The 14,992-nt window shown below is 47.5% G+C and overlaps 3 protein-coding genes across 3 annotated transcripts; 1 reads left to right on the top strand and 2 right to left on the bottom strand.

Annotated features, from left to right (window-relative positions):
• Window positions 1–1,036: 1,036 nt before the first annotated feature.
• FPRO_15931 (uncharacterized protein) lies at window positions 1,037–2,861 on the top strand (the record flags this gene model as incomplete). Its single annotated transcript, XM_031224854.1, has 5 exons — window positions 1,037–1,106; window positions 1,205–1,388; window positions 1,444–1,644; window positions 1,690–2,442; window positions 2,510–2,861. The coding sequence occupies 5 exons, from the start codon at window positions 1,037–1,039 to the stop codon at window positions 2,859–2,861; spliced, it is 1,560 nt and encodes a 519-aa protein (XP_031090072.1).
• A 1,455-nt stretch (window positions 2,862–4,316) lies between these two features.
• Window positions 4,317–6,207, bottom strand: FPRO_15930 (uncharacterized protein; the record flags this gene model as incomplete). Its single annotated transcript, XM_031224853.1, has 2 exons — window positions 4,317–5,905; window positions 5,970–6,207. The coding sequence occupies 2 exons, from the start codon at window positions 6,205–6,207 to the stop codon at window positions 4,317–4,319; spliced, it is 1,827 nt and encodes a 608-aa protein (XP_031090071.1).
• A 2,376-nt stretch (window positions 6,208–8,583) lies between these two features.
• Window positions 8,584–14,233, bottom strand: FPRO_15929 (uncharacterized protein; the record flags this gene model as incomplete). The annotated part of the gene is made up of 6 exons (XM_031224852.1): window positions 8,584–10,168; window positions 10,252–11,064; window positions 11,155–12,157; window positions 12,241–13,543; window positions 13,596–14,005; window positions 14,062–14,233. 6 exons carry the CDS (start codon window positions 14,231–14,233, stop codon window positions 8,584–8,586), a joined length of 5,286 nt encoding a protein of 1,761 aa, XP_031090070.1.
• Window positions 14,234–14,992: the final 759 nt, after the last annotated feature.

Below are 14,992 nucleotides of genomic sequence, written 5' to 3'. Positions count from 1 at the left end.
GGCTGACTTAGACCTGAAGCGTACTATTAATATTGAGAATGCTCTATGAAGATGGGAGGTTGACCCGTGATATAAGGGCCAATCTATTGAATGTAAATAAAACTAATAGGCAGCGATATAATTCTTAAATAATGAGACAGCTGTATTATGTAAGAATTTTGACATGGACTGGCGTCGGCTATAGGAAAACCTGGGGATTCTTGTCAAGCTTGCCTTAGCTCAATTTCTCACATCTAGCGGACGCCATTGGCTATTTCAGCTTAGCCAATTCAAGGTCTTTTGTTACCCCGCCCTCATGCTCATTTCTGTATAGTTGTCCCAACTAGACTTGTCCACCGAAACATCTTGTAACGCCCCTGTAGCTAACCGTAAAATGCAGTCAGACTCGCGGCCAGATGAGGTATTTTTGGCGAAATTGCTTGTAAATGATGCTTGTCTTGATACCATCACATCATGCACGGCAAGTTTGAGCTACCTAACCAACAGCATAATACTGTGGAGATTAGATGTACAGGCCCAATAGCATGTTTTTATGGGGCCACCCCTGATTGCCCGACCAAGGGTTATGGCAAGCTCTACACCCTAAAACGTTTGTTTGCAGGACACTAAGAACGCCAGGATCCCCTTTTAATAAGAGCTTGAACAGCTGGAATTCAACAAATTGTCACATTTCGCCCCTTATCAATCTAGGTCAATTTTCACGTCTTTTCCAGTTCACCTTTATCTTTCCAGTCATACTGCTCTCTACATTCCTAATTCAAGTCAACAAGCAGACTACCCGATGTCACTCGGTCGCGAAGTGACAAAGAGCCATCAGCAGAGCTCTGCAAGAGACCAGGACAATTCTGGCCAACCTCAGGAAATACGCCACATAAGCGAGATTTCAATCAGGAACCCTGATATTCCACCATGCCAGGCTACGCTCGACGTAGACATGCACGTCACAAGTAACAGAGACGAAAACAGCAAGTCAAGTTACTCAATATTAACTCACGCGAACTTCAGAATAATGGGGATTCGCTCATAAGTAATCAAGATGCGCTTGGGACAAACTATGCACTACGGAGAAACTGCATCTTTCGTAGCTGGTGGCAAGAGATTGCCTGGTGTGTTTTTGCTGCTGGACTGCTGGTTTTACTTGTGGTTTTACTCAAGACCCATGACAAGAAACCAGCCCCCGAATGGTTCGTCTCACTGAATGCAGTCGTCGCTGCTATTGCTACAATATGTCGCGCTTCGATGGTTATTCCTGTTTCAGAAGGCCTGTCCCAACTCAAATGGAATGCCTTTGCTCGATCTCAACGTCCCCTTGATGACTTGAAAACTTTCGATCAAGCAAGTCGCGGCCCCTTTGGCTCTTTGCTGTTACTGTCAAAAACCAGGGGAAGGTTAGTCTACATTCCGACACCAAATATTAGCTGCGTATCTAACCTTGTAATGAAGACTATTAGGTGTAAGCACGGTTGCAGCCGTCGTACTTATTTCTGGCTTGGCAACATCATCACTTACACAGGCAACCATTGCGTTTGGGCCTCAAATGCGAAGACTGTCAGAGAACGCTATTGCCAACAAGGCCAGTAGTATCAATTCAAATGACTGGCAAGAGCTGAAAGAACAGTTGATGAACGGTGCTTTCCAAGCATAGTTCATTAGCGAGAGACAGCGGAAAACCCTCCAGCTGAACCCAAGTTGCCCATCTTCTTGCCATTGGAATAAGTTCAGAACCATTGATATTTGTGATGTGCAACGAAACGTCACAGACCAACTGAAGCTTCAACTTCGAGATCCAGATAACCTGGGTGATTTTGACGAGACGCAGGGCGTGGATCCAGGTGAAGATCAAGATGCAGAGTACTGGAGTGTTACACTGGGCGACAGTTTTCGGGTTGACGACATGAACGCCTACAACTGGGTTGCTGCCACTGAATCGATGCGCGCTGAAATGGCCAAGGGTTTATGCGGAGATGATATGGATAAGTTTCCCATTACTACCCTAACCACACAGCTTTTTATCTACAAAAAGCTCTCATATCCGGGAGACCCGCCTGTACGATCGTATAAGGGAGCCATGAGCCCATACAGAGCCGTTGCGGTAACTTGGTACTGGTGCATCAAGGAGTATGAAATGGATTTGACGGCTGGCGCGACCCATATCAAAGCTGAAGAAACTGATTATCAGGTGATCAATGGCTCACAAAACAACTATCCATTTGATTGGGATGTCATTTTAGTGGACAATCAAACGTTAGAAAAGTTTCCCGTCACTCTTGGAAGCTGGGGTGGATCATCAGCCTGGAAGATCGAGCCGATGGGTCGAGCTAGTGATGCCATGCCGGGAAAGGCCAGCGACCGGATAATAGGCAATGCGACATTGGTAGAAGATGACCCGTGGGACAACATAATGGCCTGGAAGGAAGATACGACTACGGCAATGAGTGCATTGTAAGTCATTTTCCTCGATACATACGTTTCCGTAGATGGAAAACCACTAATTTAATTTCTGAACTAGGGTTTGCACCTACAAGACCGATGAAAGTAACACCATTCAGGGTTACGCAGAAATCGGCCAACCGACAATAATCATCCACTGGGCATGGCTATCGCTTTTGGCTACTCAGATCCTGTTAATGGTAGTATTTGTGGTTTATGTCATCTTGGAGACTGCCAAGCTAGACATTCAGGTTGTTAAAGGCTCTAATATTGCAGAACTCAAAGCTATGGGTCAGGAAGATTCGATTCGAGAGTCAGAGTATGTACTAGCTGGGGGAATTGCAGAGAGTGTTGATGCAGATCTCGTGGGAAGGCTAGTAAAGAGCAACAGTGGCTGGAACTTGAAGGTGAATCGCAGAGCTGTTGGCTAGTCTGTTATTGCTGGGTGTCAGTATAGCATATCCTACCAAGGTTGATCCAGAGGTCTCTGTAAATTTACGCTATTTGTTCCCGCGGTATGTCAGATAGGCACAGGGGCGACTTCAACCTGCGATTGAAAGCATGTGTTTGCTCACAGGAACTCAGCTGCGTTTGGGCAGATCTGGTATTGCAGATGTCAGTCTTGAAGTTGGGGCCACGATAATTGAGGGACCTGACAATCTGGCATGCTCTGAGGGTGGCGAACCGATTCTCCAAGTGTACCCCTCTTCTTATCATAGAGCTCCAGTAAAAAGAACCTCTGTCTATGTGGTAGTGCTATAGTTCGCTGCCGCTGGATCTTAAATAGAAACCAGTTGATTGCTGGATACAGATGATCCAAATTCTGCAAGCTACCTAGACCCACCATAACAGTATGACGTGTTCAATTCGATAAAAAGTTGGACCAAAAGAGGCGATGGAAATATATGAGAAGTTCGTCCCTCGTGAGACGCTCGATTGTAGCTGGCAGTGACTGTAGGCAATATTTAAAGCCGTTGTTTTCCACGAGGGTTCTGCTGGTCAGAAGTCAGAGGCTGTTTTGGTCTTGAATAACAAAGGTTATGGCAATGATAGGTTTTCCATCCCATTACCAAACCTGGTCGATAATTTGAGCCACGCCGCCCATTTGGCCGAGTTCAGCATGGTCCATAGCATAAGGCTGGGGGTCATCAGTTGAGATTCTCCATGCTGGAATATGTTCGAGGGCACGGCGATAGTCAATGACGACGTCGCTATCGAAGTTCCCATTGACATCCTCCAGCTTCCTCCTGCCAATCGTCCTACCATAGCTCCTCCACCCGGAGTAGCATCCTTAGGGTTGAATATGGTCAATAAGCTGCCGGCATCTAGCCTCAAGTTGATCCCAATATACAAGGCCATCCTTCTGAGAAATTCGGAGAGGGATTACAGGCAGCGAGCCAACGGGTTGTATATCTTCGAAGAAGTCAATTTTGAATTGTCCAAACACAAGTACAAAATGCCTTCTGTGAAAGTCGATGAAGTGGCAACCAGGATTGGTATTGGAATGAGCTCTCAGGAACATGACCCAGCCCCCTCATATATCTTCGATCACCCGTTCCCTGAACAGCGTGCCAGACTTTGAGCCCAAAGTCTGATTTCCTGGCGTATATGAAAGAATCGGGAGGGAACAAAGACCACGATTCTGAAAAGCGCGCGACATCAGATTCCTCTGCTAACCCTTTTTATAACGGGAGAATTTTGTCATGGAGATACGTGAGCAAGTAGTGGATGTCATTAATATAGCTCTTCTCATCTGTGGCTGTTGTGGTAGTTTCACCCGCACCACCTGAATGAAGTAGTGTCCCCTCTGGGTTTAGTGCTCAAGTCATCTGTAAACAAGTTCCGAAGCACAAAATAATGTTCCTACGGAACTTCAAAATTGTAAACTATATTATCGTAACTGTCTCGAATGATTTACCTTTGTTTGAGAAGAGAATATGTGATCCATCTGGGTTAGCTTCAATGGCCTCGAAACGGCCACGCCTTTTATAACGCGCCGGATATCCTGGAATCTTAACCAGAACTAACCCCATGCTGAATGGTGGTCTATGGGATGCGGACAAATCAAGCAAAAATACTGGTTGTGGTGGCATTTCGACATCCAGATCAACTTGAAACAGCGGGACAACTTCGGTTGATATGCCGGTTGTATAATTCTCAATCCAGTCGGCTTCTTGAATACAGCCCTCCATCGTGAGGCAAGGGTGTTGGCCATCAATCATCTGGAATTCGATCGTTGGATCAGTATCGCCCAGAAGGCGAAGCTGTGAGCCGATACCGTAGATAACTCCGCTGGGTAATGTCGCCCAAGACCATGATGGTCCAAGCTTTCCATCCTTTTCAGCAGCTTCAAGTTCCTCAACCTCTTGAGTAGTCAGAGGCTTGTCTTTCTTCCACAAAAGTTGACGGCTGGCGTCAGTTTTCCATACCCCGTAAACGCACTGATCTCTTGTCCAGCCCATGTGAAGTGCTAAGAGTGATATGGCTTCATAAAACGCCGGGACCCTGTCTTCTAGACGGGAGTAGTCACGCTTTGAATATTCCTCAACGATCTGCATCCAACTCCAAACCCTGCAGTTCTTTTCCGGCGAAGTCTCGGAAGGATATCGAGATGAGGAAAATGCTGTATTGAGGTTATCCTCCAGGCCATCCACCATTTCGTAGTAATCGCCGCCATCGACAATATTCTTCTTTTGTTGGCATGTCCACTTGATCTGTCGAGAGCCAAAGCTGATGACCCGCGATGACAGGAGATGTTCCTGAAATGTCCAAATCCGCTTATGCACAGTATCATTGTCTGTGGAACCGTTCAAGTCCATTTCCGACAGGAGCAAGGATCCTTGAATCTCGTGGCCATCTACTTTCCACTCGTAAGGCAGCTCAAAGATCGCGCCGTAACAACGATCAACTATTCTGGATTGCAGAAATCCCTCGCCGCAGTCCGAAGCACTTGCAGCTGAAATTAGAATATCTGCCTGCTTGTAAAACTCAGCAATTGAGTTAAATTGATGCTTTGCATCGTCCGTGTCATCTTGGACGATGCAGAGAGCATCCAGCCAAAGGTATCGAAGACCGATCTGCCGCGTGACTTCAATTAGGTCCTGAATACTCTTTGGTAGGCCTGTTACCTCGATTCCAGAAGCCATTCTGTAGCCTATGTTTTCCTTGGTCGTTTGAGCTTGTTGTATAGCATTTTTTTTCAAGCCGTTGCCCCATACATAGCTGCCAATAGCAAAGGATACTCTGGCATCGTCGCTTGCTTCCAATAACCCGATGAAGGGGTCACCAAGTTGACCTACATTCAGTAGTCTCTTCGGCATAGCCAGGCTTTGTTGATGCTCTCGGGCGCGTTTTCGGCATTTGGTATGGTGGCGTCGGCATCTGTCAAACCGCTCTTTTATCCATGTGAAGCTTTCGGCCGAGCCAGGATGCAGATTGAAAGGCAAAGCCTCAACAAATTGATGAGAAAGATCATCTGTTGATTTATTAATCACGACAGATCGTATGTTTGTTTCATCTTGGACTGAATTCTTGCTCACCTTCTGGGACGAAAGCGAATAACCCATTATCTTCTTCATCGTCCTCGTCCTCGTAACCCCTAACTTGAGGATCTTCTGGCTTCATTTCCCATTTGAAGCCAAGACCCAGCAATATATCATCACCAGTCCAAATTCTCGGTTTTAAAGTCAATTCATGACGTGTTCGATAAGGCGGATATGAGATACGGTCGAACTTCTTCTGTACAGTCTCGAAGAGCAGGCAACCCGAGGAAGCCATCTCTGCGACTTTGGTATAGGAAAACTTGCCTGTGATATTACCATAGGTCGACAGATTATGGATCAGCAGCTTCTGGCAACAAGTACAAGAGTGTGGTTGCAGGTCAGTAATGTCAGATTGAGAGCTTGGTAGATCTTGTTCCATAGTGAATAATGGTGTCTAACGATATTTAGCCGTGCTCCGAAGATGAATGTCATAGATAGGCCTCGGAACTTACTGTGAGAGAAATACTACGACTGGTCTTAGGTATAAAACCTGATATTAGACTAGAGGAATCAAATGTAGCTCGCAAACTTTTGCTTTCTGTTTCCCTTGAGGCTATTCAACAATAGAACGCTGCAGAAAAGCTTTGAGTGGAAAGTTCCCAGTTATGTACAATCTCAATCACTGAGAAGTCAGCCTATCGACACGAGCGGGGTAAGGCAGAATTACTTAAAAGGTCAGATTTCATACGTGGCACCTTAAGCAACCAAAGATCGGCTGCTGTCACTCACCCTGACCTGAAATGTAACCCTAAAACGATGAGGGACGGGTGGCCTCGTATGTATTGGGTGTTTGCACTGCCCTACAGTGTATTGATGCGCGTCTTTGCAGCCTACCTGGAACCTGGCCGGTCTGGGAGGCAGATCTGACCAATTATAGCCAATTCTCAGATCCTCCGCCAGTGAGTTACCTTCAGCTTAGCATTCAAACTGACCCAGGGAAAGGTAGCTTCTTAACTTTTCTACCGCTGCCCCCACAACATTAAGCTTCGGCCAAGTTGTTTGGTTCAGAATGGCACCGACTAGTGAGAGATTGAATTAGCACGACGGTGCCGCGGCAAAAGCTCCCTTTGGCGCGGTCTAAACTTTATCGAGATTCATTTCATCCCGCAGAGTATCGAAGGGGCGTTGGGTCAGCACCTGCGATCGACAATATCGCTTGGTCGCGTGCATGATCAAGCGTTTTTCGACGATACGACGAGTTAGAGCTTGGTTAACCCTGAGTCTCCTACCACGACATCCGAGGTAGAAATCATTAATTGTGCTTCGCGCACCGCCGATCGGTTAGACCAATGCTCTCAGATGCTCAGTGCTGAAGCGGCCTGGAACCCTCTTCTACTTTGTCCTGTGCTCGACCTCGTCACCTTCGACGCGTGTGAGGCAAATGAGAACTTATGGTTGTCACATGCCGCAAAATATATAATCTCCACTGCATACGAGCAGCTTCAACTCCCCCTCCCCCTGTTGTACGCGTCGTCTGCAATTCCGCCAGAGGCAGAGTAAGTTTTGAAATGTGTCTAATCAACACTACCGGCCTTTTGCTGGAATCTGTTCTGGAGCCTCGTAATGTGCAATACCCTAACTCTCGCATACGTGGAGCCAAGATGAGGTACCGTTGTAGGACTTTGGCAATTTGGACTTTGCTAAGCGAAAATCGGGGTTCTCTAAGATCAAGAAGACATGCCGAATAGCGAGATCCCGGGATGTTAAGGATGCATGGGTTGATACTTGCTGAATAGAGAACGAGAGCAGCGCTGAGGTAACATAAGCTATCAACTCCATGCCCGAGTGGTATAAACAGGCTCCGGTCTACTTTGCATATATCTCAGACCTTCCATCAGTCCTCGCCGGAGGGCCCATGCTTGACTGGCTGGATGGAGGATAATATGGCTGGTTCAGCCGAGGCCGGACGCTGCAGGAGCTCATCGCGCCACAAAGGCTCAAGTTTTTCGATAGCGCGTGGCAGCATCGAGGAGACCGCTTTACGTTGCGCTTGGGAATATCACAGAAGTCAGGGATAGATATGCCCGTTCTTCAGAATAGTGCCCGTCTTCCAGGAATTCATCTCGGGAGAAAAATGACATAGGCCTCGGGTCGCAAAACTACCAAGGTGGAGAACATGGCTTATTGTCTACTAGGCATCTTTAACATCGACATGTACTTGCCTCCTTTCATATTGCTATATGCACTTGCCAAGAAGGTGAAGACTAACCATATCCCAGGCCACTGATATATGGCGAGGGGGTCAAGGCATTTCTTCGAATACAAGAAGCGATATGCAGGGAGAGCACTGATCCGTCACTGTTTGCCTGGAAAGCGAAGTCAGACCCAGAGACCTCAAAACAAAGATTCAGAGGGATTCTTGCACTATAGCCTTCCTTCAGAATATTCTCATTGCCAAGATGTTCAGTGTATCACGATCATCTCGATCCAAATTCCGAGTTTTCCATGACAAACAATGGGTTGCGAATGGAGGCAAAGCTGGGGCTTATTGAAGACACCGATTATATCTTGGCGCTGAATTGTGTCACTCGTACTGGAAAGTATTTGTCTTCTCCTTGGGAGTTGATTGTTATTGTTGCGAGTGCTTTCCTCCGTGAGTCCCTAGTGCCGGTCAAGCACCAATTTTGTAGAACTTGTCCGCGAACTCTGCTTCCAGCAACTCGAACGCCCTTAAGACCTGCATTAATCCACATCCATTATCGAACTCTGACTGCATAGCAACTGGATCTTTAGATGCAGATGAGCCAACAACACCTGAACCGGGCATGGACCCTTCAGACTCAGATGCAGATGCGTCACTCTCATCCTCCCAGCTATCGGGAACCTCAGCATTTGCCTTATTCTTTGCTAACGCTTGGGCAGTCTCTTCGGATGCTTTATCTGACTTCTGTACCTCAACCACCTCTGAGATGGCCTCGTGGTCTCCTTCGCTCATGTCACTCATGTTCTCATCACCATCAAGATCCTCCATGGAGAAGCCGCCCCCTGAGTCAATGACGCCCTTGAGGCTGGTCACGATGGTCTTAAGTACGAGGGAAAAGTCCTTGAGATGAAACCACACATCGCCCCGTTTGATGAGGTTGTCGCGCACCAGCACTTTCAAACTCCCGTGCTTGAAGAAGTCATAGAGATAGGCGTTTAGCTCAACTGTGGTATCGATTGGCCAGATTGGGAGGTAAGGGATGGAAGACTCTTCTAGAAATACCCCGTCTCTGACTGTAGAACACAACTCTTTAATTGAGTCAAAGTCATCAGTGAACCCAGAAAGTGCCACAAATGGAGATCGGATGATCGGTGGAGGGTCGCTTGTTAGACTGCAACCGCGCCCTTTCTCTGGTCCAATCGGAATCTTGGTCAGTGGAAGTGTGCAGTCTGGTAGGTCGTGCAAGTGTGCATTGATGTAAGAGGATACATAGTCCTTGAAAGTCAAGAGAGTTTCCCGGTTATGCCGAACGAGTAGTTGCTCTGCGGCAACTGGAAGTCGTTTGAGGAAGATATCAGATGAAGAGCTTTCGACAATTTCGAGGGCCTTTGCCTTCTGCTGGATCGGGATTCTACTGAACAGGTGGCTGAGGACCAACATCATCTCGCGAAGCACTCTCTCGCGATCGGAGTCAATGTCCTTGCATAACTTATGAAAGTATCCACCGCGGAGCAATGAGTGAAATGCAAAGACGGCGTTCTCCGTAAAGTACAAATGACCTACAAGTCCCGCGAAGTGAATAGGCACTCCTTTCACCGAGAGAAGGTTTTGGCGTCTCAGGTACTCAATTGAGAAGCGCAGGTGGTGCTTGACTGCCATTTCGGCATCTGGTCCTCCTAGGTATAAGCGAGTTTGTGATAAGAGAGATTTGACTGCGTTGACAGCAAACTCATTGTTCTTCGTTCCACTCAGGAGAACAAATAGACGAAGGACAAGTGTAATTGAGATTGGGAATTGCCCCTTAAGAGCAGGTAACCGAGAGGACATGATCTCGTGCACCCGATCTCGGCTGATACCGTTAAAGACGACATTTCCAAGCAAATCGAACCCACGTCTCCCAGCGCGGCCGGACGCCTGGCGATAGTTCTGAGGAGACAGAAACACAGAGTCCCCGCTAAAGACAACTGTCTTGCACGGCATGTTAATTCCAAGCGCAAGGGTTCCAGTTGCAACGACTAGTCGGATGTAGCCCTTCCGGAAGAGTATCTCTACACTGCATTCAGTCAGAGACAATTCCTCTCTTCTTAGCCCTAGGCTGAAGGTTGAATGTGAGATAGACAAATAGATTGAACTTACATCCTACGGTAGTGGAGGTTCATACCGGCGTGATGAACACCCAATCCACGTCGAAGGGCATCGATCAGCCATGGCTGGACTTTCTTCGGATCCAGTCGAAGCACCAAATCTTCAAGGTCTTTCTGCTGCATCTTTTTGGTGTCTGCGAAGCTGAAGTAGTCTAAGGGGGCCTCGGGGTCGAAACTCTCCCAAGGGCTGGTCTCGACACTCCCCTCCTCGCGGGCGATGTCAAGCTTTGATGGATTGCGCTCCCCACCTTCCGAGCGTTTGGAGGATCGAATCTCTCGATTATTTCCTTTCTGCCGTTGCCACTGTTCAAAGTCCCGGAGTTTCTTCTTCCAGGTAGTGTCACTTCCCTTGAACGCCTTTTCGGCATCGTTCAGTTTAGAGAAGATGCTTCTGACAGCCATTTCGCACTCGGAGCGGTCGTAGTTAAAAACAAGAGCTGGCAAGGCGTCCTGTGAGTGAAGCTCACATGCCAAAGTAAACAGCCTACCAATATGGTCAACAGGATTTGGGTGTACGCAGTGTTGGATCTTAGAAGTCCTTTCATTTTGGGCTGAAGGGTCAATGCTCTCTTGCAAAATGTAGAAGGGAGATTCTGGGTTCTCCATGGCCTCTTTTAACTTCCTCTTTAAGCGTTTCTCCCACTCGACAATATGAGATTTTTCAATGACCTCTGGCAGGACTTTCAGAGGGTCAAGTTCGTTATGATTTCCGAGGAGGTCTTTTGGAAAAGTGTTCTGCATGCTGTTCCAGAGAGTGAAGCAGTCTCTAGCCTCCAGAGTGACATCATCCAGCGCTGCAATGTTCCTGTTAATAGATCAGTCAGTACCCGCTCGCAGCCTTGGCATTAGGGATCAAACTCGCCTGTCTTTAAGGGCTACTACAGGGTGCACAAACTTGAAGTTTGGACTAGTGCTGTCACCCTCGTCGAGCCCTGGCACAGGGAGTCTGGAAACCTTTGCGAGTCCCTTGAAGCTAAAGTCATGTGGAGGCTCGTAGATGAATTTACGAAGGTCAGAGTATCGGACCTCATGCACAATCATCTTCATTTTAAATCCCTTTTGCGCGTGTAATTTGGAAAGCCACTCCCTAAGCTCGTCAGGATTTCCAACTGTCGCCGAGAGGGCAATGATAGGACACGGGGCAAGCAACAGCAGCTGTTCCCAGATGATACCATCCTCAGCTTGTCCGATACAGTGAACCTCATCAAATATGATTCTCTTGACACGCCGAGACCATGCAGTCGGGCTGCTGGCATTTGTCGGGGCCAGGAGCATGATTTGCAACATGTGAGGCACAGTAACCAAGATTTGGCACCGAGCAGGGTTGTTGATGCGGTAATCACGTGTGTGGATTGCCCAAACGGATTTGCCCTCCTGCGTCCTGAATCTTTTGGAGAATCGAGCCTCGATCTCTGCAGCAATCTGATTCACGAGGGCCTTTGTGGGAGCGACGTACACCAGGACTCCATCATCGCTCTTCTCAAGTACTTTCTTCATGGCGTAGAAGGAGATGAAGGTTTTTCCTGCCGATGTTGGGGCCACAACCAACAAGCTATCTTCGGCATCAATCGAGTCGAGAATGTCGCGCTGCCAGGCATCTGGTTCAAAGGGCACTCGTGCATCGGGCCGAGAGTCAAATCGCCTATCCATGTGAGGCCCGCCGTGACGAAGCTGAAGGATTCGATGATCCTGGATAAGTCTCGGTACATCCTTCATCGTTATCCAAGGTAAGATGGTGAAAGGCAGCTTGCGTTGTGGCTCCTGGACTGTGATGCTCAGCTGGCTTATTGCAAGGACTTTCATGATTCCTTGGGCGGCGCTTGCAACATCCGGTGTACATTTGTCCGATATCGAAATGACCCTCAGCCAGTTCCATATCATAGAAATAAGGTACAAACCTAAGGATGTTAGTTTCATATTTCTAAGAAACCACACACACTCATAAAAGAATGTCATTCTAGTGCCCGAGTTTAGAACTGACCTCTGGGAGAATTTTCATCGACCTGTTTACGCGTCTGGTCCCAGATTCTCCGAAGTATGTGACAGAGGTACAGTAAAACTTCTGGCTTGACAGAAATATGGCTCCCTGGGGATCCATCAGATAGAAAATCCAGAGCCTTAAGATATTGCGTAACTGGATTATCAGTGTTCTCAATTTCGGCACATTTTATGGCCCAGAGGTGCAGGGCATCGTTTTGCTTTGCTAGCGCCTTCTTCTCATTCAACGCACAGGCAGCTAGGAGTGCCTTCTGTTTGCCACCTCTGAGAGATTTATTGCTTGCCTTTGCCTGCCTTCTACTGTTAGTGTCTGTATTCAACCCACCGTGAGCCAACTTTTGCGTTGTGGGTGCGCCCACGACAATAGTTTCTCGGCTGAAAACCTTTCCAACGGAGTTGCTGAGACTCGCTGCGTACAAAATGACATCTGCCATTTGTCTTTGAAGTCTCTTGCGTCTATAATTCTCCAGCCAGAGGGGGACTTTTTCGTGTGTCGTTCTTGTATTAGTAGTGATTGGTTTGTAGGCATGCCAGTGACGAAGATCTTGGAACACAACTTCAGCGACAGGGTCGACATCATCGGGCACTTCTTTGACCCAGACATCTTCAAGAAACTCGTTTAGTACGGGATGATTGAACGACAAAACGGTGGCGGTCGAGTGAGGTGGCACAGGAGATGGGTTACTCTCCGATGCTTTAAGAGCCATGAAAAGGCTTCGACCATTCATAGTCCTCTGCCCAAAGACCGTTGCCGAAAGAGCTTTTCCTCGGTCAGCAATGGGCATAGGGAACTCGGATCCATCCCGTATCGCATAGAGAACGTAAAAGAATATGTGGCCATCGAAGAGATCGAATAGATCCCACTCGGCTTGCCCTCTCACAGCATATCCATTCTCTGCCAAAGTTTGGGACGCAGTACAAAAGAGATGTACAAAGCCAGTGTCGTAGCTATCAACAACGTGTTTCGAAAATCTCTCTGGATGGATATTTCGGTTTTGAAGATGGCAGACTCTGAGAGTAGCCATATGAAGAAGCAGCGCCTCCACAAGCTCGAGGTCAACGCCAGATATCTCACCTTCCTTTGAGGAGCGTTCAAGGAAAACGCGACAAAAGACGGCAGCGAACTTTTCTCTTGCTGAAATATCCGAGGTTTCATTTGAGAGTCTTAGCGTCTCATCAAGTACTTGCTGGGAAAAGTCGGCCAAGGGTTTCGTCTCACATGCGGGAGTGTCGATATGGAGATCTGGCAGCGCACCCTTCGACCCGCTCAAGAGAGGCATAAAAATCTGGCCCCATTAGCATTTACACAACTTTTAGATTCAAGTCAATCAGGCTCACTTTTGAACTCTTCCATGAAATCGAGTTGATGAGGGCAACATTTCTCCCGCTGCTTATGACTTTCCATATAAGATGTTGAAGCCGAACAGACTGGTCTAGGCGGGCTCCCCTTCCATCATCGCAGAGCATGAAATGTATTGCATTGTTAGCGAGATATATTCTACACTCTTGACTGTCGAAAGAATCAAACTCCAGGATCTTGAAGTCCGCGAGGCCTCTGGTAAGATGCTGGATGAGAATCCGGCGTGCAAGCTTGAACTTGTAGGGATGTTTCGAGCCGGCGCTACCCTCAGACACGCACACATTTTCAAAGTCACGAAAGAACACTATATCAAAGTTGCAGTCCGCATTCTTTAGATTTACGAGGAACTTCTCCACGGCCTGGATAGCGTGCAACAACTGGAATCCTCCTACAATGGTTCGTCAAGCGGTACCTCAGCAACTCCAGCGAAATGGAAGCACTTACTGTCAAAATCAACTCTGGCCTCGATGAGACAATACTGCATCAAAGCCTCTCCATGGATTAGGAATAGCTCTCGGCCTGCAAAGTCTCCCACAATATCGACTGTGAGCGGCTGTAAGCCTTTGTACCAGTTCAAGAGTGCCTCCTCGGATGGCTTCTTGTCTGTTGAAGCCATGATGATACCTTCAGGTGTTGTAGCTTGATATTTATTTCTCTGTAATTGTCAAATGTACGAGAAGCGGCGGTTTCTAAAGTTGTAAGCGAACGACGGGTAGATGCAATTCAGGGAGGAGGGGATAGCATTCATTCCAGGAGGCCCACCGGGAGGCCCACCACAGGGAGGACAACACATACCAAGACACTAAGATCCTTCCCCCCTGGTTTTGCATACGAGTGGTCGGCGGGTGCAAAGATAAAACCGGACTAGTTCACATCAAATTGCATACACCCGTTTTCAGTTGTGAACATTGTCTTCTATTCTTAGTTGTCGTGTACCCCTGTCTATTTATCACCACCTTATTTCCCATGTCCATGCTATGGCGATTTGTTCATTTCATGTTGATCAAAAGAAAAGTCACACATGAGGACAGATAACAGATAGGGCATAGGAAACATCACGCGGCATAACCGCAGGAGAAAAGTCCTGTCACGCTTACCAAACATGACCAATGGTAGTCCGTATGGTGGCGGTTTCTTTGGTGGGGTAGATGTGCTATTTATGTTGTCTCGTTTCCCTTATCTTGAGAAAAGAGTAGTCAGATTATAATTCATAAAAATATGAAAGTTGGTTGTGCGGCCGCACTAGGTATCAATGATAAAGTAACGAGGCAAAACTCTGCCGAAAACCTCATAAGCGCCCTAGGTTCTCGCGTCTTCCTTGCAGAGACGGATGACAAGAACGACCTGATTAAGCATGAGACAGATATTCAGTCCC

Source organism: Fusarium proliferatum (genome assembly GCF_900067095.1).
Source record: "Fusarium proliferatum ET1 genome assembly, contig: FPRO_scaffold017, whole genome shotgun sequence".
NCBI lineage: Eukaryota > Fungi > Ascomycota > Sordariomycetes > Hypocreales > Nectriaceae > Fusarium > Fusarium proliferatum.
This window is presented reverse-complemented; position numbering and strand designations above follow the sequence as displayed.